Raw genomic sequence first — 23,104 nt, 5'->3', positions numbered from 1 at the left:
TGAAAAATTTAAAAACATTTTTCAGTTTACCAATAATTTTTATTCAAAAATGATTCGGATTTGTACAATTATTATATTTTACGGTAAAAAAAATAAATTCAAAATTCCATTAGTTTCGGTTTTGTAGACGCATTACAATAAAACCTTATATGGTTTTAAAGCATAGTATTGCACTTGTGTATAAATTAAATAACATAATTATAAATATTATTAAGTAGATTCAGTATCATAAATGGATATTCCATATATGCATGCAAGTATTTTTGTTTGTCTGTGTTCGGGAGTTTCATTTCATTTTCATCATTATTGTTGAGGTTTTTTCTTAGTGTTAAGAATGCAAACTATTTAAAATTATTATTTCGATTCGATTTTTCCATATTGTATTGTAGATTTCTTTACAATTTCCTAATGCTACGATCCGCCGCAGTCGAGTTAAGTTTCGTTCTGTGAAGAGATAAATTCAAAATGTAAGAATATGTTTTAAATATGGTTTTGTACAATAAGAAAACATAAGAAACATATTAAAGGCGGCATAAAAAGCAAATGATTCCAATTAAATTTTGAAAACAAAAATGAATTCGTATAGTAAATTTCTCTTGTAGCTGACATGCGAAAACATTTGAACAAGTTGCGTGTTAATTTTGCTGACATCGAGATGACAAGATAAAACTGACATTTAAAGTGTAACTCCATGCAGACGATGGAATCTTATGTCTTACCCATTTTCCTAAGTTAAAAACAATACTCTTAAGCCCCCACAACTTCTGGGGGCAACCGGACGGGAAGCTTGATTACTGACTGTCTGATTAACTGCCTGATTGAATACGTGTGTATATCGCGAAAATAAAACTGTTTGCATTTGGCGTCAAAATTACAAAATGCTGGATTAATCCGATGTTGTTGTTAGCTTTGACCTCATTGAATATATTATACATAAACTTATTTTATTTGCAGTACGAGTATTTTTGTTGTTGTTGATTTTGTGCGCGTTTAATCACTGTTCATTAGTCATCCTTTTGCAATGAATTCAGTATTTTTTGTGAGAGATGGTATTTAATCAGTTTTGTGAGTATTTTATTTTTGTATTTGTTTTTCGTTTATAGTTTGTTGTGAAATAGAAAAATAACAATTAATGTTAGAAATCTGTTGAAATGATGATAAAAATTCAATTAAGCAAGAATTGTGTATGTATGCGTAATATTGTTGTGTAAGTTTGTGTGCGTGTGTGTGTGTTATTAAATTGAGTAACAGTTAGTATATACTACTAAGCAGGTGTAGCCGCAAATAAATACCAAATGCAAAATACTTTTTGTAATTCTGACGCCAATTCCAAGTTGAGAAGCAGAACAAAAAGAAAGTTTTGTCGATTAAAATGAAACTTGCTTGTAATAAATATTAAACTGCATTTAGCGGACTTTATAATAGATAGATAGAATAGTATTATATTGGATTTATAAGTAAAAGTATATATTGCTTCAGTTAACTATGTTCAAATCTCGCTCTGAGAGTACCGGAAATGAGGTTCTAGCATTGCGTAGGAGTTCGGGGGGAATTTTGTATAGATTAAATTGTGTGTGTGTGTGTATTTGTTTTGTGTGTGAAAAGAGAAAAAATAAAATAAATTTGTAAATTAGTTAGGTAAATATTAGAGCCGACCACCAAATCAAAGATAAAATGATGAATCAATGAAAGTAATTAAAGAAGTTTGAGTAATAAGACGATACAATGCAATTGGATGGCACTGTTAACAGTGCCGTCCCACATACGATCCACACTCACACTCTCTCTGCATACTTACAGTTCCATGGAGAGTACTGTCGGATTGGGACACGCCTGTGGCGCCCTCACGTGACACTGCTTGTGGCAGATCAGTTGACAGTCGCGGCACTCATAGCCCTGCTTGCCCGGTCTCCTAGGTATGGACTTCATGCAGATGGAACACTGTAGCCCGCTACTGTAAGTGCAGAATACTGTTGTGTTGAACTATCGAGGATGGAGCAAGTGCAGCAACTTACCCGCTCAAATGCTTGGCTATGAAGGTGTGATCGTTGTAGATGTGCAACTTGGTGCCCTTGCGTCGCCAGCGAGGTCTTTGTGCAATGGCCAGCGGCACAACGAAATGACTGAGCGGACAATAATAGAAGCAAGTCAGTGGAATCATTTAATACTTTTGAATTAAATTGAATGTAATTACCGCTTGACACCATTCTCAACGGTCTCCAGTACCAGGGTGGATGCCTCGTGCACATAGGTTTTGTTGCTGGCCGAGGAGAAACCTGAGATTGCCGAAGATTCTGAAATTGAAGAGCGACGTGAGTGGTCGGTCATGGACGAACCAATGCCCATGCGGGGTCCTGTTGCAGTTGCAGTTGTGGTTGTTGTGGTTGTAGTTGTTGTTGTTGTTGCAGTGTATTATCATATTGTATTTATATATTTTATAATATATTTAAAATTGTGTTAAATCCATAGCCAAAAAGCGTGGAGACCCACAAAAAAACCACCCACAATTTATTAATAGCCCATATGAAAATAAATGAAAGAAAAAAAGAAAAATACCAGAAAAATCATAATAAGATTTGTTCAAAATCATTTCAAATTAAATATGCAAATCATTTAGGAAAATTTGTGTGTTTTGTATTGTGTGTATCATTTAGATATGTGCAGTTGTATTAAAAGTATTACAAATATTAAGTATACGTATAGAAAATTGGTTTACAATAAACATGTATAGAGAGGTACATACAGATTAGATTTGTGTGTGTTGTTGTAGGTTAGCGATCATTGTATGGAGAAAATTGGGAGAAAAATAGAACAAAGAACTGCATAAAGATAAATACACAATACATGGAACAAATGGTAGAAAGATGAAGACATCATTTGACAATATGAAAACACGTAAATCGTATGTAAACTAAATACTTGTGAGTGCATATCAATGTAGGTACAACGGGAATTATTATGGCATATGAATGAATCTGTTTTGTTCATTTCATGTATATATGCAGTTGCATAATTCATGGAAATTATTATCAAAAAAAAATAACTACGCAAAGATCTACGCTTAATCAGTATTTTTCTCTTAATAAACAAATAACTATATACATTCAAATAAATAAAATATTTAAGAATCGATTATTACATCAATTAAAATTACACCTAACATGCAGCAATTATAATAAGAATTACTATGAAAGCTACCATCAACTTTTGACTGTAATAGACCCTTCTCTTTTTGTTGGTATAAGGTACTTTAGAATATTACTTTAACCGGTCTTTTAACTTACAAAATAATATTGTTTGTCTATTGTTTCTTTATTGTTTGATGATATCCAATAGCAATAATAATAAGGAATCAAATTAATAAATCTGGTATATCTTTTAATGTTGCTAATATCAAAGTCTGGTTGACAAACTGAAAAAGCGAAATCCAACAATTTAGTTTCGGAATATATTCTTTGTGGGGTCGGAAATTCTTGTTGTGCCTGTTTCACACATTCTATGTACATTCAACTAAAGTGAAGGGTCGAAAAATTAATTACATTTACTATAAGAATTTACAAATTTAGTAAATTAATATAAAAATAGTAAATTGATAAAAAATATTCTTTCTTTAAAATCTTTCTATACAACGCTTTAAAATCAATAAAATCAAATTAAATAATTTTTAAATTGTTGGTACTAATCTGTTGCCATGCAATATAAGAAACTTCGAGTATAAAAAATTGTCTTTAATTAATAAATTGTAGTTTTTCCTGTTTAAAGTGCTTTTGTGGATATTCAGCAACGTTGAACTTTATGAACTGAATTAAATTTCTGATGGGAAACATCAATATATAATATTTTAAAATGTTATAGAGAGTTGTCGACTCTATTAAAAAAAACCTTAGGTTAAGATACATTCCATTAAAATAATTTACATTTATTATTGGGCAGAGTTTCTCCTTTTTGCTTATATTACAAGCCTCGGAATTCCTTTTTTTTAATATGTTAATCAGCCATTTTCAAGTAAATATTATTTTGTCTACACATGTGAGGAAATGTGATAAAAGCACATCTTGTTTTGTGCTCTTATAATAACTATTACAAATATATTTAAAAAGTCTAACTGCAGGGTTAATCAAATACTGTTCAGTTGGGATCGTCAATGGAGCTTTAGCGTTCACTATGTACAGTGGAACTTCCCAGCAGACAAACAGTATTTCATATAAATTTGAATTGTGCTGCGAAATGTGGTTTCACAAGATGCACAAATGAACACAAAATGTGGGTAAATGTTGTGTGGAGTGTGGTGCAGTGTGAAAGTGAATGTGAATGTGATTGTTTGGGTAATTACCAAGTGAATTGCTTTTAGACAGAGTAGCACGATCGACAGATAATGAACGGGAAGATTCACCATTGAGGGGTCCGGTGGTTGTTCTTGTTATTCCAGTGGCTGTTGTTGTAGTTGTATTGGCGGAATTTGTGACTGATTTATGGTTGTTATTGGGCTGATCGGCCGAAAGGGTACGTGTTTTGGAGCGACTTAGCCGCTTCTTGAGGGTGCCAAAGAAATTACGTTTTTTGCTCCGACCGCGATCATCCAGCTCGGCTCCTGCCAACTGCTGCTGCTGCTGTCCGGCAGCATAGGAGAGGGACGCACCATTCCGGGACAGACTATTCGAGTTGTAGCCGGAGCCGCTGCCATTGGGTTGGCCGGTGAGATTGCTGCTGCCATTGAGGCTGTAGTTATTGTGGTAGCCACTGCCATTGGGCGACGAGGCGGCATTAGGCAGGCCAAACTGTAAGATTATCGTATGACGAATTAATGTGAACGCAATTGCGAATAGAAATTTAAAGTTGAAACTGCATGCCATGCGTTATAGAAAGAACTGCATACTCACCTCGCCGGTGCTCTCCTCGTTGATGGGGTTACCTGTTTCGTTGGCATTGGCGGACTCGTTGACCAGGCCACTGTCAACCTGATCGCCGGCCTGATCGATGGCCTCAACATTCGAGGCCGAAGCGGACACTTCGCTGGCCTTGGCAGCACGCTCAAAAGCCTCGGCAACGGCCTGGTCAAGAGCTGTCGGCGTCTCGGTCACCTCGATGCGACCATCCTTGTTCAGCTCGACCTGGGGCCGAAGTGTGGATATTTGGTTGGTGGTTAGAGAAGCGCAGGGTTAGGCAATGAACGATCAATAAACAGAACGAGAAACAAGTTTGTGATTAGAGCTCGACGCAACTTTCATGTACTTTGAATGCACCATGAGCATGAGTTGGGCAGATTACGATTGGGATTAGTCAAGAATATAGTATTTGTAAATGCAGAACTGAAAACAAACTGAAAGAAACGGGCCACGGACAATGCTGGAATCGTTACCTTGTATGCGTTGGGATTGCTCGAGTTCTGGGCGGGATCGGAATCGGAATCGAAATGAAATGCAAAGAAACGAAACGAAAGAAGGGCAAATTAAATCAATAATTGTAAAGACGTGGGGGAAGAGAACTGAGCTGAGAGAAATATGATAGACGATGCTGAACTTACTCGCTGCACGCTGTGGATAATCAGCGTGCTCTTGCTCGGCTGTCCACCACTGGTGCCGGAGAGAGCTCCATCTTGGAGGGCACGCACAGCAGCATCGGCAAGATCGGCGCCATTGCGGATGTGCTCGTTGATGGCGGGCGTGCTGAGACGCAGTGCCTCCTTTAGGCGGTTGGGACGAGCGCCCGCGGGGATCTCAGCACCCTCGATGAACACAAAGTCCACGGTGATGGCGCCAGCCACGGGCTGCGTCTCGTAGGGACGCGGCTGCAGCTGGAGCAACTGCGTCGAGGCTGGGCCAACGGCCAGCTCATCGATGCCAACGAGGCCGAGACCCAGGAACTTGGGCGGATCCGAGGCAATCACTGGACGGTCGTAGACTTCAAAGAGTATCTCGGCAGATTGCGGGGAGAGTTCACTGCAACGTAAGTTGAGCAATTAAGAGTGAATCTTGAATTCTTAAGAGATCTACTCACAAGAGGAAGTGCTCATCCCAGTAGGGTTTGCTGCCATGCTGTGTGCCCGTTTGGTTCTTTTGGGCCGGCTCATCCATCTCGATGACCACATAGGGATCGTGGGCATCGCGCAGCCCCTCGCCCTTGACAATCTTCACCAACAGACGACGACCGGAAACCATGTGCTGTGAGTCCCGCAAGATGCCCGATCCCAGATGCTCCATATTGTGCTGTGTTTCGGGCCGAGCATGCAATGAGCGAGTGACAAGTGACAAGAATGGAATTAACAGAATTCAGCAGAAGATTCAGAGAACACACTTAGAGTAGCGCAGTGTTTGTTTGCAACTTATGAAATTCGCCTTTAATTATATCTGACGGGGGAAAGGGGTGGGAGAGGGTTAAAGAGTTTTGTGGAAGGGAGGTTTTACAAATTGTAATAAGATTGAAAGTATTGATTGCCCTGAAAAAAGAGAGAAAACTTTTACTTAGGCGTTGCAAGGTGCGCGAGCAAATTTAATGGGAGACAAAGGGAAAGAGAAAGAGATTGAAACGGAAACGGAAACGGAAACATGCGAAGACATTGTGAGATGTGATCTACAAGGCTGCAAAAGACCCGTTCATATTTTTGAAAATAATAAATTTGGATATATTTCACCCAATGCGCTTTAAGTACTATAGTCTAAATGCAGTTATAAGCTTAATAGACTCTATTTATTTTTTTTACTTTTTTACTTTACTTTTTTTGAGAGTCTAAAGAGTCAAAGGTAAAAATCTTCTATATTCATTGCACGATAAAAATGGTAAAAATACAAAATTCGAATACTTAATTGCTGTATGAAGTTTCGCACTTTTTTCAACCTTGAACAAAGTGTCTTTATAGTATAGCTTATTATTGTGTTGTATTCTGTATATGACAGTAATGTAAGTTTGCCAAAGTCACACTGTGAATTTTTACAATCAATATTTTTTCACAATTACGTCATTAAAATAAATAGACATTTGCAAGTCGAAGCTATTCAAAGATTTTTAAAGTTTCATCACGATTTGCTAATTAATAAAAATATGTAAAGGAAAGTGTGATTCATGACTAATAATTTGTCAAGATTTTATAAAAAATTAGTAAACACCTTAAAAAGCAAAGCTTCAATTTTGCAGCCCTGTGGAGTGAATACATAAAAGGCGAATTTCATAAAACGAACAAAAACAAACAAATTGCAAGTTGTAACGACCGTGAACATCAAAACATATAGAAACATATGCACAGGAATCACGATATATATTATATATTGAAATGTACGTTTGAGTAATCATGTTCGAGACTGATTAAGAGAACTGCAGTTGTTGGTGTGGCGTCAGAACAATGAGAAGTGTTTTGTAGCTTGTCTGTGTGGAGAACAGTCTAAGAAGAGCGATTTATATCAATTGAGTTGTGTGTAGGGTGACAAATGTGTCGCATATGTCGACTAAGACCAACTAAAGAGACATCATACACACATATTAAGAGAGAGAGAGAGAGAAAGGAGAACCACACAGAAAGGGGAAACTCGGGGACAGCAGAAACTGCTTCTCACTGCTCTGCTCGCTCACCGCCAGCGAATCATAATGGACGGGATAGATTACAGGTAGCTCCAATGGCTCCACTTCGGCACGCGGACAGGTGGAGTAGATGGAGAAATCCACTGGGTAGACGGTGTCACGCAGTGCCGTCGTCAATATGTCGCTGATAACTGTCTGCAGCTGTTGCTCATCCTGATCCATGGCCTTGATGGCGCCCACCGAGTTCATGGCAATGCGCACCTGTGTGTAAAAAGTTAATGAATCATTTCAGTTAGTCGCTCCCAGAACTAGATCAAATCAGTGTTATCTACTGTTTTCGTTAGTTCTTTTTTATTTCTTGCTACTTACGTCCGGATAGCCATCAACACGCATCTCACCCTTGAGGGTGTTGTAGTTCATGGGTATGGACATGCGTGCTCGGAATCGCGACACGGTGACCTTATAGTGCGATGTCTCCACCTTGCCCGACTTTTGTCTGAAGGTCTTCACCTGCAGCACTGGCATCGCGTCACAGTCAAAGGTGATGAGCTGCAAGTCAAACGAAAAAGTATTACCTCATTCATCGCTGTTCACTTTTAGGTTAAAGTTCAATCTCGGGTTCAATTCGCTTTACCATTTCAGCTGGATTCTGTTCCTCGCAGTTGCAGAAAATGTTGTTCAGCCCCGGTGCTGGACTGTCGGGCAGCACTCGGACCACTTCAACTGCCACACCATGCTGCAAATGGGAATTGGATGAGTTTAGATATGTGAAATTATCGAAAGTACTAACTCATTTGCAATGCAATAAATCGTTATTATTTCTAATATCGAAATAGAGATTAATAGTTTATTTAATTCAAGCGCAATAGAAGTATACAACTTCTTTTTATACCCGCTACCCATAGGGTAGAAGGGTATTATGTATATCTTTGTGCCGGCAGGAAATGTATGTAAGAGGTAGAAGTAAGCATCTCCGACCTTATAAAGCATATATATTCTTGATCAGCGTTAACAGCCGAGACGATCTAGCCATGTTCGTCTGTCTGTCTGTCCGTATGAACACTTAAACCTCAGAGACTAGTAGAGATAGAGCAATAATTTTTTCGACAACATTTGTTATGTTTGCACGCAGATCAAGTTTGATTCAAATTTTTGCCACGCCCACTTCCGACCCCGCAAATCAAAAAAAATCGAATAACAAGCGTAAAAGCTAGAGCCGCGAATTTTGGTATATACAATAATAACTATAGTATTTATGATTTCCGAATTTGATTGCAATCACATACAAATTGTAGAAGTTATTAAAGATATCCTTTTGTATGGGCAAAAACGCCTACTTTCTAGGGGTCTGAGTTGCTTTGGCGACAATCTGGTCTGTGCCGTCTATGGTATATTTTGAATGCGACACTATATCGATATACCAAATAGACCATTTGGTTTAATATTTTTGTAGTATTTTCGGTATATTTTGAAAATAATACCGCAATATTTTGCTTTTATTCAAAATGTGTAGCGGGTATCTCACAGTCGAGCACACTCGACTGTAGCTTTCTTACTTGTTTCTACATATATGTTCGTATGTTAAATAAAATTACTTTATTTGCTTCTTAAATAGTAATGTTTCATAAATATGAGCCACAAACTATTTTTACTATCGGCTTTTCAATCGAAATTTATATTATTACTTGACTCATGCGAATTCCCATTTATGTTAATTTTATTCAAGTACCAAGTTGAAGAAAGCTAAAGTTCAGAATAGTCGAGAGCAACAGATTTCTCACTCAATTTTATTGTTCGAAAGTGATTAATTTTTCAGTAAACAGTTATTCAAATAGAAAAAACTACATTTTCTATGTCTTATTTTGAATTTAAGACTAAAGTTGAATGAGACACAATTTATGTCTTAAAAGCACTCTAAAAATGATAATGAAGCAATTATTATTTTCTGTTTATTCATTTACTACACAGGGAGAAATAATTATTCTAAAACATCTTAGGATTAGGTTAGATGTTGTAATCATTAGGTAATTAATCCTGGTGTTATCGATGTTAGCTTCGCTTTCGCATGTGGCTTTAATATAGTTGTTTCGGATATAAAACGGCTACTTTGAAAATAATATTTAAAAAAGGTGTCCCTATAAAAAACGTTGATTAGCTAAACTAATTAAAAATATAAAATAAAATTACAATTTTTAAATTATTTTGCATTTTATTTGGTATTTCTTCAATTTTTAAATTGAGAATAATTCTTGTTCTAGAATACCCAATATAATATGATAGTCTTGAATTAAGAATTTATCATGATGGTTTAATTGACATATTTTCGTCATGATTTAAGTTAATTTATTTGATTTTAAAACGTTTTTTCCTCTTTCCTACGGTATATTTTAAATGTTGTAAATATACGAAATATAGGTTTTGGTATATTTGAATAGTTTTGGGAACATTAATTTGGTATATTTCAATGATAATACAGTTCTGTTTTACTTTTAGTGGGAATAAGTAGCGTGTATCTTTCTGACTTGTTTTTCTCTGTGTATGAAATATTTATTACACAAATAAAACAACAACCAGTAATAAATTCCTCCAAAGAGAACAAGCTCAGCGAACTCTACTATAAATTTGATTCACAAAATAGTTGGTCATGCTAAGCAGCTCTGAGCTAACTCTTGTATTCAACACATATTCTAATAGCTTCCGTCTTCTCTTGGCTAAGAGTTCGCTGTACTAATGCCGGCGAGGAAGGAGAGCATCAGAACCCGTTTGTAGCCGCCATTCGGAGCTGTTTTTGTGGCATGGCTGGAGAGCATTACGTAAGCGACAAACGCGAAGAAGTAGTTCATGAGTTATGTACGCGATCCGGAATGACGAGAACCTGCGATAATGACTAACCAAAAAGCAAGCTGGCAATCACATATATAACATACTACACACAGCTTTTTAGTCATAAACAAAATGCGCTGACCTTGGCCTACGTTCGGGGAGCGGACTCAGAGCAGTTTAGCTCAGCGTGTAAAAGGCGATAAAAAGTTGAAAAGTTGCGCTCAAAACGCGTTTCTATGCCGGTTACGGTTGAGCGGATACACAAGTAAAAAAACATACACTGAGTAGACGCTGAATTCAAGTTGAAAGCCGAGGCCAGACAGACAGGCGGATGGACAGATGGAGAGAACAGAGTTCAATGGACGAGACAAAGTGCCAAATGACATCACAACTAGGTGACAATCAATGGGACCCACTCCCACATTCTGTTGTTCGGTTCTGATGTTCTGATGTTCTCGGCTATTTTCTGCTCTTGATGATGTCAAAACAGCTTTAAGGCTGATGTCATGTATGCACTCACCTCCTCGACGGATTTGCGCAGTGTGTCATTGATGGCAATCACCCAGGACATGAGCAGCTCGTTGACAATAACCAGATCGCTGTACAGCCAACGGAACACTTGACTTGTCCACGTGACGGAGCTCTGTGAACCCAAAAAGAATAATTAACATAATACTTCAAGAAATTTAACAATTTTAACTTGCCGTTTCGGGTCCCACTACATTCGACGGCGGTGGCACATAGCGCTTCTTGCGATTCTCAGGTCCCGTGGAACTCTGGCGGACCATGCGACGACGTGGTCCACCCACAGATCCTCCGCTTCCACCGCCCATGGGCGAGGCACTAGATCGTCCACGCCCCCCTGAGGCACCGCCCGTTAGAGGTTTGGATAGATCGTCGATTTTGCTCTTGGTGGCCATCAGTTCGCGTGGCTCGGAGAGTCGCTTCTCGGTCTTGGCACCGCCAGCGGTTGTTGGTGCCACGCTGCTCTGGCGACTGTTGCTGGCGCTGACTGGCGCATTGGCGCTCTTGTTGAGATACTTGTGGTAGAGAAGCTTGCACAGCCAAACGGAGAAGAGGGCCAAGACGGCCCACAAGAATATGAACATGGCTAGGGAGTCCATTGTTAAGTCACCAAGTCCCTCGAACGAACAGATATAGTCATCGATTTGATCTGCAAGATCCATTATTCAATTGCCAATGACATTGTTCCAGACATCAGAGGCATCGTTAAACCTGTAACAAGATGGAGATCGCAAATGAATCGATAACGATAACTCAATCGAAATGGGAATGGGAATAGAAACATTTGCTTAGACCGATGTAGTAAGCGTATTTTGTATGTATTCATATATACAATACACATTATATATTTAACAACAACAGCAATCTGCCACTGGCTCTGGGATCTCGGAGATGCCTGAGATCGTTCGGTAGCCATGAAAAGCCCCAGGTCTATTAATAGCACTTGAAAAAATTCATTTCGAATCGAAAATATGAAAATTCTTTGCACTCACTTAAGAAAATTGTTCATAAAACACAAAACAATGATTTCAAAGATCGTTTTGCAATTGAATAAATAAATAGTTAAACTTTTTAATTAATTTAAAATATTTATTTAAATATTTTTGAATAAGGCAACACAAAAAATAAATAAAACAGAGGAACACAAAAACTCAAAGGAAAATCGTAGCGTTGAAAAACCAAACCGAAATGAAACTGAACACAATTCGCAGGCCCATAACGTGTGTATCTCATACAATTCAAACTTTGAATCTCATGTGAGAAATGTTCTCAGATAATATTGTATCTGTATCTGTGGCTGTGGCTGTGCTTGTTGAAAAGGGAACAAAACTAAAGAAGCGAAATTCAAAACATTAATGCGCCGACGCACAGAGCTTGCCACACATAATGCGTGTCTTAATGGCTTCCATATTCGAGAGAGAGTCAAACAAATGAGCGAAAGAGACTATGAGGGAAAAGTTTTGGACTGGAGCAGAAGGCGGACGAACTAAGTATTGACGTCATAGTTTTTTGGGGTCGCGACGTATTCGAAAATAAAAGACAGAAGTTGCCAAAAAACAAAACAAGGAAAAATCAACAACTAGGCGACACTTGAATACGCTTCGAATTCAAAAGTATATCTATATCTATATCTATATCTATATCTATATCTATATCTATATCTATATCTATATCTATATCTATATCTATATCTATATCTATATCTATATCTATATCTATATCTATATCTATATCTATATCTATATCTATATCTATATCTATATCTATATCTATATCTATATCTATATCTATATCTATATCTATATCTATATCTATATCTATATCTATATCTATATCTATATCTATATCTATATCTATATCTATATCTATATCTATATCTATATCTATATCTATATCTATATCTATATCTATATCTATATCTATATCTATATCTATATCTATATCTATATCTATATCTATATCTATATCTATATCTATATCTATATCTATATCTATATCTATATCTATATCTATATCTATATCTATATCTATATCTATATCTATATCTATATCTATATCTATATCTATATCTATATCTATATCTATATCTATATCTATATCTATATCTATATCTATATCTATATCTATATCTATATCTATATCTATATCTATATCTATATCTATATCTATATCTATATCTATATCTATATCTATATCTATATCTATATCTATATCTATATCTATATCTATATCTATATCTATATCTATATCTATATCTATATCTATATCTATCTTGGAAAGAGTATTCAAAAAGAGATGTCCCATTGTAAATAAATAAATAAATTTCAATAGCCAGACACGTACAAAAAGAAATGACGTAAGACTTGTCAGGCCGAAACAATGTAAGAACTACAGATCGAATGTTAAATCGGAATCAATACGCTTTAAATATTCGATAGACAGGTCGCCATTTGCTATACACTTTGTTAAGAGTAAAAGCATTTGGCTGTGGTTGCATTTGGGTTAATAGCAACTAGTTGGCACTTGTTGCAGTTGATATTTGTTTTTGAAAAAATTGAATTTCATTAAATTTTGGCAGCGGTTTCATTTGGTTTGAGCAAGGCCAGACCCTACAATTTCCGATTGTTATTAACTATGAGTATTGGTCATTTACGATTGGTTTCGCTCTATGGCAGCCTCCAAACTGATATCAATAACAATGAAATGATATCAGTTTGAATACTTTTATATACTTTGAGACAAAAAACCGGAAGAGTATTATATGTAAATCGAAAGCTATTCGAGCCTAAATTGGTTTTTGCTGATTTCTTAGCGAAATTTAATAACTATTTAGATTCTAAAAATAATGTATTTATTTTACAAATATATTTTGACTAATACAAATAAAATCAAATCTCCTACACTAAACAAAGTTCTTGTTGAGTTATAATAAAGAAGTTTAAGAAATAGAATGTGTTTTCTAAGTTAAGGCCTAAAGTCATGGAGCATATTCAGGAATCTGCACTCTGCGTAATTGTATTTGCAAATATCTTTTGCTGGGGAAATATGCTATCTCTGTAGTACTGCGATCTTTCTGAGTATCCCCAACTGATGAAAACTCTTTCCGTACTTTGTATATGTTATATGTCACTTCTTCTGGCATTCTTACTGCACCGTTGACTTTGACTCGGCTTGATTTGGCTTGGCACCGACTGCTAGCTCATTCCCCTTCTCCTTCGCAATACTTAGTACATTTCCCAGTTGTTGCAGTTGCGCGTCTATTGACCCCACTGTGATGGCAGCAAGGAGGGCGGAAGAGTGCTGCAAAGACGACGCTATTACGAGAGCAACAAGTATTCGTGGGTATTTTTAAGCATGTCGAACAAAAGCAAATGAACAAAATACAGTGCGCTTCTCGTTCTTGTTCTTCTTCTCTTCCCACTGGGTTGATGCCAAAAGAGGGCGGTTGCCACGCCCCCATATATGTTAAAATGTTAATAAAGAACGAGTGTTCTTCGTTGTTCTTGGCTGTTAATTGTCAGATACAAAATACCGGCACTACAATGGGACCTATTCTTCTCTCAAATAATTATCAAAAACATATATTTAAAGAAAAGTCTCCCATTTGAAGGTTTGTTACGAATCTGCTCAGCTTTTTAGTCAATTAGACAGATAATAATTGACACAATTCGACAATAACGAGTCATAGGAATACAAGTACCAACGTGACGTGATGCGGGACCGATTCCGTTTTAATTGCTGACAAAAACTCATGCAGATTCATTACGTCATTTGATTATGCCACTTTAATTAAATCATGGCTCTGACTTCATTCTGAGCCACACACACTTGGTTGCCACATATGGAAATAACAACGGTGAAAAGAATAATAAACTCAATACTGTGAAAAGATTGTTGACCTTATAACCTATACAAATTTTTTATATAATTTATGAACGCCTTGTTATGAATTAAACTAAAACTTGAGTATGCTCTATATATTAATTTAAACGCGATATGAATACAATTAAAACGAAATAATCAATGTTGACACTCTTTTCTAAACTTAAAAGCTATTTTATTGACTTATATTACAAATAAAGATCAGTATTCGAACTGAACGTTAAACTCTTGTTAATAACTTTGTGGCAGTAATGGATTATTTAATAGAATATTTTTAGAACCGTCTGAGACTAATAGGAATAAAATACTTTTAAAAAACTTAAACTTCTTGAATTATAAGGTAATATAAGCAGTTTTAATCGACATGTATTCTATTTAAACATTTCTCTAACTGCTCTTTATATTATTTTAAATAAATTCGTGATAGTAATTCACAACAATAAATTGATGAAAACAAGAAGGAAAAAACGACTGTGAGATACCCGCTAGTTATTTTCATTAAAAGTAAAACAGTGCAGTATTATTCTCATATACCGAAGGATATGATTTGGTATATCGAAATAGTACTATACTCAAAATATACCATAATCTACCATATTGTAGGGTTGAAACGTATTATAACTTTGTGGCTCCAGCAAAGTATGTAACAGGTAGAAGGAGTCTTCTCCGACACAGTAAATTATATATGTTTACCTACATCTCGAAGACTACAGAAGATACAGAAGAACAATCATAAGAAATAAAAACTATAATCTTCCATTTTGTAAATTATACAATCTTTTGTATATTATGATTTAAAGCTATTTTGATGGACTTGTATTCCATTTAAAGATCAATTACACTTCAAATAACATGTTGATAGTAATTCATATTTAAAATACGTATAATAGACTAAAATAAGAAAAATGAAATATTTTAATTTTCAGCGATTAATTATTTATAAAAGTTGTGCGAATCATGATCCTATCTTTAAGATGCGTAATAAGACAGCAGCTCTCTAGTAACTGATTTCATTTACATGCGCATTCATAATGAGAATTAGTTTGCTTTCTATTAATAGGAATTGAGTAATGTGATAGTCAATATCGTCGATAGTCGATTCGTCTAACCGCAGTAGCCAATCAATATACTGCTTGCACTTGCCCGCATGAGGGCCAATAGCAATTATACGTATGTATTTATGTATATGCAAGAGTATTAAAGTGTTTGCCCAATTTCGATTGCAAATCGAATATCAGTAATTTGCTTAATTGAGTTGCCAATAATAATTTCGGCAATGCCCGTAGCTCAGACGTGAGGCGAATGTTGCTTTTTCTCAATGCTGTTGATTCATTCATTAAGCAGAGAAAACTCCATTGCCGTCTTATCGCCAGCTTATCAGTCAAAAAGTCCAACAAAGGTCCTCAACGAGTTTGAAGTGTGCACTCGTTACAATCTATTAAGTCTGTTAATGAACTGGTCTCCCTTGATAGGTCAACAATTGATGGCAATTGTGATAGACAGACAGTGAATAGACTGAGTGTTGCGACACCTGATGATGTCATTTGCGCTATTAACATATTATTGCCGTATGGACATTGATAAGGTATTCGCAATGATTCGTCTTAGTTCTTATCGTCGACATCGACTCTTTTTCGCAGCTATCAAAATCGTAAAAGTAACAGCAAATTGCAGTTCAATTTAGATTTAAAAGCCAATAATTAGCGTCATGCAAAGTTTGTTTTTCCACACAGTTGACCTTTAACTTTTGTATCGAAACGAAATCGAGGTCGCATCTACAGTAGTCACACGAACTGAATGTCGTTTCAAATATGAAAGTAATTTGTAATTAAATATACAAAAAATCTAAATTACTGTTTACGAATGATTGCCTTATAATGTGTTGAATATAAACAGACAAACTTAGATATAATGGTCATTCAGTACATTATTTTAATTTGTGTCAAAATCATTGTTTGTTAGCTGTCATGTGTCAGGCATCACTGTACGCGATTTGATGACCCTCCATATTTGGGGGAACTGAGTGTTTTGGTACTCTCATCATCATCATTAGCTAAGCCGGAAATGGCGCACATATGTGTGTGGAGTACGTGGCGTATGCGCAATACACAAGTTCACAAATGAATATTGCATTACGCATACGCACACACTTATCACCCCCTGTTGCAATTTAAGCTCTTATATAGGTGAGTTCAGCAGAGATACGAGTTGTAAGAAAATTAACTGAAATTATGAACATTTTATAATGATGACACCGTCTTTCTGTCCCCAAAAAGTTGTTCGACTTACACAATGACTTCAAGTCACAAATGTTTCTACTGTGCTGCAGTGCAATGGAAGCAAAGTTCAGCTGCAGATTCACACACACAACTTTCATTGCGCGGACCTTTCGACTTTGCACGCCAACTGAAACACGTTTTGCTGTTGTCTCTCAGACAACAGAGAACTGTGCTGAGCCATTTACACTGGCTAACAACTCACTAGACAGCTAAATTGACCTCGGTTGACAGTTGTTTTTTTGTCTAGTGAACCGTTTTCAAGCTATTTCAAAATTTCCATTTTCATAAGCTCTTTGAGAAAATCTGGTTTTCATAGAACTTAATTGAAATGCCCGTAGAAGTCGTCACGTCAAGGAGAGATTTATTTACAAGGTAAATTTGTCACATCAACATTTGGTAAAAAGTAACGAATTTTTGTAACAAACAGTAGATAATATGACACATGTTTTTGCTCGAAAGAAATGAATGTGACTATGCAACATGTAATATCTTTACTTATCAATAACAGCGCCAATAATAAAATGGCATGATAACAACTCTATCAATATCTTAATGTCTAGTCATAAAGATTCAAATATATCTAGTTTGCTTGAAGGTGACTTGTTATACCCGCTACCCATAGGGTAGAAGGGTATTATAACTTTGTGCCGGCAGGAAATGTATGTAACAGGTAGAAGGAGGCATCTCCGACCCTATAAAGTATATATATTCTTGATCAGCGTCAACAGCCGAGACGATATAGCCATGTCCGTCTGTCCGTCTGTCCGTCTGTGTGTCTGTCCGTCCGTCCGTATGAACACCTAGATCTCAGAGACTATAAGAGATAGAGCTATAATTTTTTTTCGACAACATTTGTTATGTTTGCACGCAGATCAAGTTTGTTTCAAATTTTTGCCACGCCCACTTCCGCCCCCGCAAAACAAAAAAATCGAATAACAAGCGTAATTTTAAAGCTAAAGTCCGAATTTTGGTATATATAATAACTACTATAGTAGTTATGATTTCTGAAAATTTGGTTGCGATCAGATAAAAATTGTCGAAGTTATAAAAGAAATATTTTTGTATGGGCAAAAACGCCTACTTACTAGGGGTCTTAGTTGCTTTGGCTGACAATCTGGTATATTGTGCCGTCTATGGTATATTTTGAATGCGGTACTATGTCGATATACCAAATATACCATTTGGTATATTTTTAGTATTTTTGCAGTATATTCGGTATATTTTGAGAAAATACCGCAAATTATATTTTTTTTATTCAAAATGGGTAGCGGGTATCTCACAGTCGAGTACACTCGACTGTAGCTTTCTTACTTGTTTTTAAAACGTTATCGACTTTTGGGCATAGAAATAATAATAAATTCATAAATTTTATGTTCACACTTGAAAATATTCCTTGCCAGGATATTTAACAGCTGTTATCCACTTATTTGGTCGGATAGTGTTATCGATTATAACAACTGGGCAGTAGTCAACAGACGTCGACAGACAACGCATAAATGGAACAGTTCAATCGAATCGATTAGAATCATTAAACGAGCGAGTCTGAGGACAAGACCTAGACACCAATTAAGCAATGTAAATCAGACGAAATATAACAACTGAGGTTGGGCATTGCTTGCTTGCTTTCCTAAGGAAAGAAGGGTTGAGGGTTGAGGGTTGGGACTAACACACCCTCGCACATAGCTCCACATGGACATGCTTTGGAATTTGTGTTTATATTGATTTTTATTTTCGGCACAATGCCCAAACAACGCCCCAAAGACGAGCCCTCGCGCCCCTCTCAACCCCCTCTCCAATGAAATACTTCCTTCCTTCCATCATCATCATCTATGAACAATATGTGTCTTTTGGGTGCGTTTTTATTTTCAATGTTTTATTTGCACATCGATTTGTTCAGTTCAGTATTTGTCTTGCAATATTTGAAGCTATTGCGACTGAGGTATTTGAACTCTTCATGTAGTAAATGTTTTGACCGTCGTGTCGCGTTGCGTTGTCAGGGCAACATTTTGGACAACCTCGAGCCACCTCAGACACAATGAATAAATTAAAGTTCACCAGTCGCAGCATTTATTAAACATTAGTGCAATCGAAAACCTTCAGATTTCCCATCATTTAACAAGATCTCCATATCATAAACGCTGACGCAGCAAAGGAAAGAGAATGGAAGAGAGAAAAAGAGAGTGTGACGCAAAAGCTTTGCTGAGTTTGGGGGTTGAACTTTTGAGTAAGGGTAACGGGTGGCATAAATCGTAATGGTAACTTCTGCTTTTAACTGCGCGCCATTTACAACTATGCATCAGCCCCAAATCCCCATTCGCCCCTCCTCGCCTCACCTCGCTTTTTCCTTCTCACTCTTAAAACTCTTCAAGCTACTTTCGATGCCGTGACACACTTTTGCCTCTGTCAACTTATGGGGGTGTGCCATACCCTCAATGGAGCAAGAGGGAGAGGGAGAAGGGGAGGAGAGGAGAGTCTTACTGACGTTCACACCCGCTGAGCGAGCTTTCCTTGCGTCGGTTTATCAGCGAGAAAACTGTTGTGCTGTCGACTGGAAAGCGGAGAGTGAGGACAGGGAGCTCCTGCAATCGCCTAATGCGACAACACACGCACTCGTCTAGGGATTCTAAGGGTAGCCAAAGAGCTTGGACATGGCGAAAACATTGCTCAACTGGCAGATACCCAGTAGTAGTAAATTCCGGTTATGTAGATTATTTTGACCATTAAACGAATAAAGAAATTTTTAAAATTAATTTTGTGTTTAACTTTCAAATTAAATATAATTTAAATATTGTCTATACAACATTTGTGCTTTATATTTGATGTATCAAAAGTACAGCATATAAAGTTTCTCTCTTGCTCGATAAATATTTTAAGCTTAACTATCATATACCCTGTAATATGCTTTGAATGTGCCTCTTTAATGAAATTTGGCTAATGAAGTGTTTAAAGTGAAAACAAATATATTAATAGGGAGTGTAGAGCTTCTGTTTGGGCTATCTCTCTTTATTATATCCGTTTAACCTATTTTCATGGGCGCAACACACACACAGACACACCCATGCACAGTGGCTGTAAATCCTCCAGAGTCTCGAGGGTTGCTTTACTACGTTTCTACATTTCTACGCCTAATTTACGAATACTCACCATTTCATAAAGAAGCAACGTCGTCATTTATGGTTGTTTTCGTTTTCGTTGTCGTTGTCGTTGTTATTCGTGTTTGCCGAAATTGTGTTGCATTGTTGTAGATGAAGACGTAGATTGTTCAGTTATTGTTGAGTTATACGCATTATAAAAAGTATACAATGTGTATAAAAAACAAAGCACATTTGCAGTAACCGACAATTATAAATAGAACAAAATCAGATATGTTTTGCGTTATTTCTTTACAGCTAAGGTTTAAGTTCGCCACATTCTTGGTGGAGTTGTATACATGTACATTTGTATGTATGTATATTGTTTTTATGTATGTATGTATGTGTGTGTATATGCTTCCGGAATCGGTTAGTGACATTAAAGCAACCACATTGTCGTAAATGTTGTGTGTGTGTGTTTATATGTATGTATGTATATTTATATGTGTGCACGGAAATGTGTGTCAAACATTTTTTGAAGCCCAAGCAAAAATAAAAGCAATTGGTGACCAGTTGAGAGCAAGTACAGTAAAAACTCTGTTCAAAGAAAAGGCGAAATATTTATAATTTTAGCGTTTGCATTTAAATCATTTCTTTTTATTGTTTCTCAGAACAACTACCAAATTAAATTAAATCATTTTTGAGAACTAATATGAAATCAGCAGATATCAAAAGTATTTTATTAGAAAAAAATTTTTTTAAATTATTTATAAAGTCAAAAGTATTTTATTAGAAAGAATTTTTTTCAATTATTTATAATAAAATTAAATAGAGAATGATAAAATAGATAGGCAAATAAATTTTGTAGTTTGTTCTGTAATATATTTTAGATTACTTTAAAAAATTAATAATATTTGTGACTATTTTATAATTAAAGATGTCTGTGAAATTTTAGAGTAATTCAAATCGTATTTAGTTTAATGTTCATGAAATAATATAACATAATTTATGGCAAATTTAGTCTGTAATTATTTCATTTTATTTTTGGGAAAAAGAGTCTTTGACAGTACATTTGAACGAGCTTTCACTGTAGCTTGAAACAAAAGTGAAATATTTAAATATTGCGAAAAATAAACGTTAACTCACACTTTGTTTTTGGTAGCTTTTTATTTGTTGAAGGCCACGCAAATAAATTTACAACAAATTTTTTACACACGGTAAAAAAAACACGAAACTTTGCAACTTTGAAAAATTGTCTAACTACTTTTTAAGATTGAACTTTAAAGCTAAAACCAAAACGTTGTCGCTTATTTTCGTATTATATAAAAATAACGTCGTTTAGTATTGCTTATAAACAAATTAGTTAAATGTAACCACGTATTTCTTTGTTATTATCTTTTATTTTTGAACCCACTTTTTGAGCAAGTTTATTTATTGTTGTTGCGATAAATTATTGTTTTATTGAAATTTGTTGTTATTTCTTCAGTCGTTGTCGATACGCGGGGAGGAAACTGAGACGTTGGCGATTTGGACGTGTGATGAATTTTACAAAAGTCGTAAAATTAACTAAAAGAAAGACAAACATGTATTTATTTCCAATGCAAATTATTTCAAACAATTCAGCGGCTTTGTTTGCCGACATTGTTGACACACATATGTAAGTAATTTGACGCATGTGTGTGTTGGTGTTTCAATGTCGCGCTGATAAACATTCAAAAGTTGTTGTGCTTCTTGAAATCGACAGCAGCAGACAGCAGCACACACACACACACACAAGCTTACAAATATCTGTATGTATGTGTCAGTGTTTGTTTTGGCCGCCACGTTTGTAGGCTACATTTTAGGCACAGTTGGCCAACATCTGAATTGGTCTGCTTACTGCAGTGAGAACAGAACATACTATGTACGTTATGTATGTGAGTGTGTGACCACATTATGTACTCACAGATCTAGTTCGTGTATTTTGTCTTATTATATTCGATACACATTTGTACACAAATCCCAAGTATTGAGTACATAAATATTCTATGGTCTATTCACATACATATTTATGTAGCATGTTTGCCAATTGTATTTTATTTTCGCAAAGCTTTCAAATTATTTTGATTCTCTACATATTATTGCCGTTTGCTGCCAAATTTTAGCCGCAACTGATACACACACACACACACATGAGTATCTTCGCGTTGTTGTTGTTACTACTGCTGCCTTTGCCTATTCTTTTGTTTTTCTTCGTTTTCGCTGTTTGTTGTTCTTGCTACCCTATAAGCGCAAGCAAGCAGAAGGTTTGCCGATTGCCGCTATTTTATTCTGGTCCAAACAGAAACACGAATGCATACACATACACAGACATATTCACGTACACAAAACACATTCACATACACAATTGAGGCAACCGAATCGCCAAAAAGGATGCACAATTCTTTAAGTTCTCTTATAAATTCTTTTTCTTTAATTTTAACACTTTATTTTTATATATTTTGTAAATAATAAAATTAAGCTAAAGAACTTTCGTCTTTGCCGCTCGTACCACCCGTTCGCGCTCAGCTGTCCAATAAGACTGACTGCCTATCTAACTGTCAAGTAGAGTTGGACCGATAAAATTGTAAGTCGAGTGTAATCGACTATTTTTTCCGGTAAATTCTTTTAGAATCGATTTGAATTTTTCAAAAGCTGTTCTACAAGCTTATATTATTCGTTCCCGATTTGTTACATAGACAAATCTGTTGGGCCTTTATCAAGTTCTTATTGGATATTTTTAACACTTATTTCAGACGACGTTTCAACGGAGAGGTTTTCAAATATACTGAATCTTAATGTCGACTGGTTACACTTAATTCCAATCAAATGAAAAAAGGGCGCGTTATTCAAATTGGTTAATATATCCGAGATTTTCAAATATCAATGGCTGTGTAGAATTCTCACAATTCTTTCACGACCTATTTGACAACAAAAATATAAATTTTAGGAATTTTTTTAAATCAGAAATCGAAACAGCGATAAGTTGATGTA

The 23,104-nt window shown here is 35.9% G+C and overlaps 1 protein-coding gene across 25 annotated transcripts; it reads right to left on the bottom strand.

Moving 5' to 3' along the window:
• Positions 1–17: 17 nt before the first annotated feature.
• On the bottom strand, positions 18–22,644 carry LOC132789184 (uncharacterized). 25 transcript variants are annotated; one of them, XR_009632681.1, is made up of 16 exons: positions 11,853–12,005; positions 11,040–11,571; positions 10,856–10,978; positions 8,147–8,248; positions 7,882–8,061; positions 7,564–7,773; positions 5,998–6,206; positions 5,525–5,939; positions 5,360–5,386; positions 4,881–5,111; positions 4,334–4,778; positions 2,195–2,354; positions 2,016–2,123; positions 1,799–1,954; positions 720–1,013; positions 18–444 (listed from the first exon to the last, which is right to left on the bottom strand). XR_009632681.1 is itself a non-coding variant. In XM_060797008.1 (15 exons), the coding sequence occupies exons 2-15, from the start codon at positions 11,457–11,459 to the stop codon at positions 396–398; spliced, it is 2,835 nt and encodes a 944-aa protein (XP_060652991.1). In that variant the 5' UTR covers positions 11,460–11,509; positions 22,623–22,644; the 3' UTR covers positions 18–395. The 25 variants fall into 25 exon arrangements, 24 of the variants coding, with proteins under 24 accessions (XP_060652991.1, XP_060652992.1, XP_060652990.1 ...); XM_060797008.1 differs by lacking the exons at positions 720–1,013; positions 11,853–12,005 and adding an exon at positions 22,623–22,644 and having other exon boundaries at positions 11,040–11,509; XM_060797009.1 differs by lacking the exons at positions 720–1,013; positions 11,853–12,005 and adding an exon at positions 22,475–22,492 and having other exon boundaries at positions 11,040–11,509.
• Between the last annotated feature and the right edge of the window lie 460 nt (positions 22,645–23,104).

The sequence above is a fragment of the Drosophila nasuta genome, chromosome 3 (assembly GCF_023558535.2).
Source record: "Drosophila nasuta strain 15112-1781.00 chromosome 3, ASM2355853v1, whole genome shotgun sequence".
NCBI classification, from domain to species: Eukaryota; Metazoa; Arthropoda; class Insecta; order Diptera; family Drosophilidae; genus Drosophila; species Drosophila nasuta.
The sequence above is the reverse complement of the archived record's forward strand: the minus strand, read 5'-3'. Positions and strand labels throughout refer to the sequence as shown.

Coding starts and splice junctions, on each gene's coding strand:
- LOC132789184 (XM_060796998.1), bottom strand. CDS start 11,522: ATGGATCTTGCAGATCAAATCGATGACTATATCTGTTCGTTCGAGGGA. Junction 5,387..5,524: donor TTATCCACAGCGTGCAGCGA/GTAAGTTCAGCA, acceptor GATCCCGCCCAG/AACTCGAGCAATCCCAACGC. Junction 1,955..2,015: donor ATAGCCAAGCATTTGAGCGG/GTAAGTTGCTGC, acceptor CTGCACTTACAG/TAGCGGGCTACAGTGTTCCA.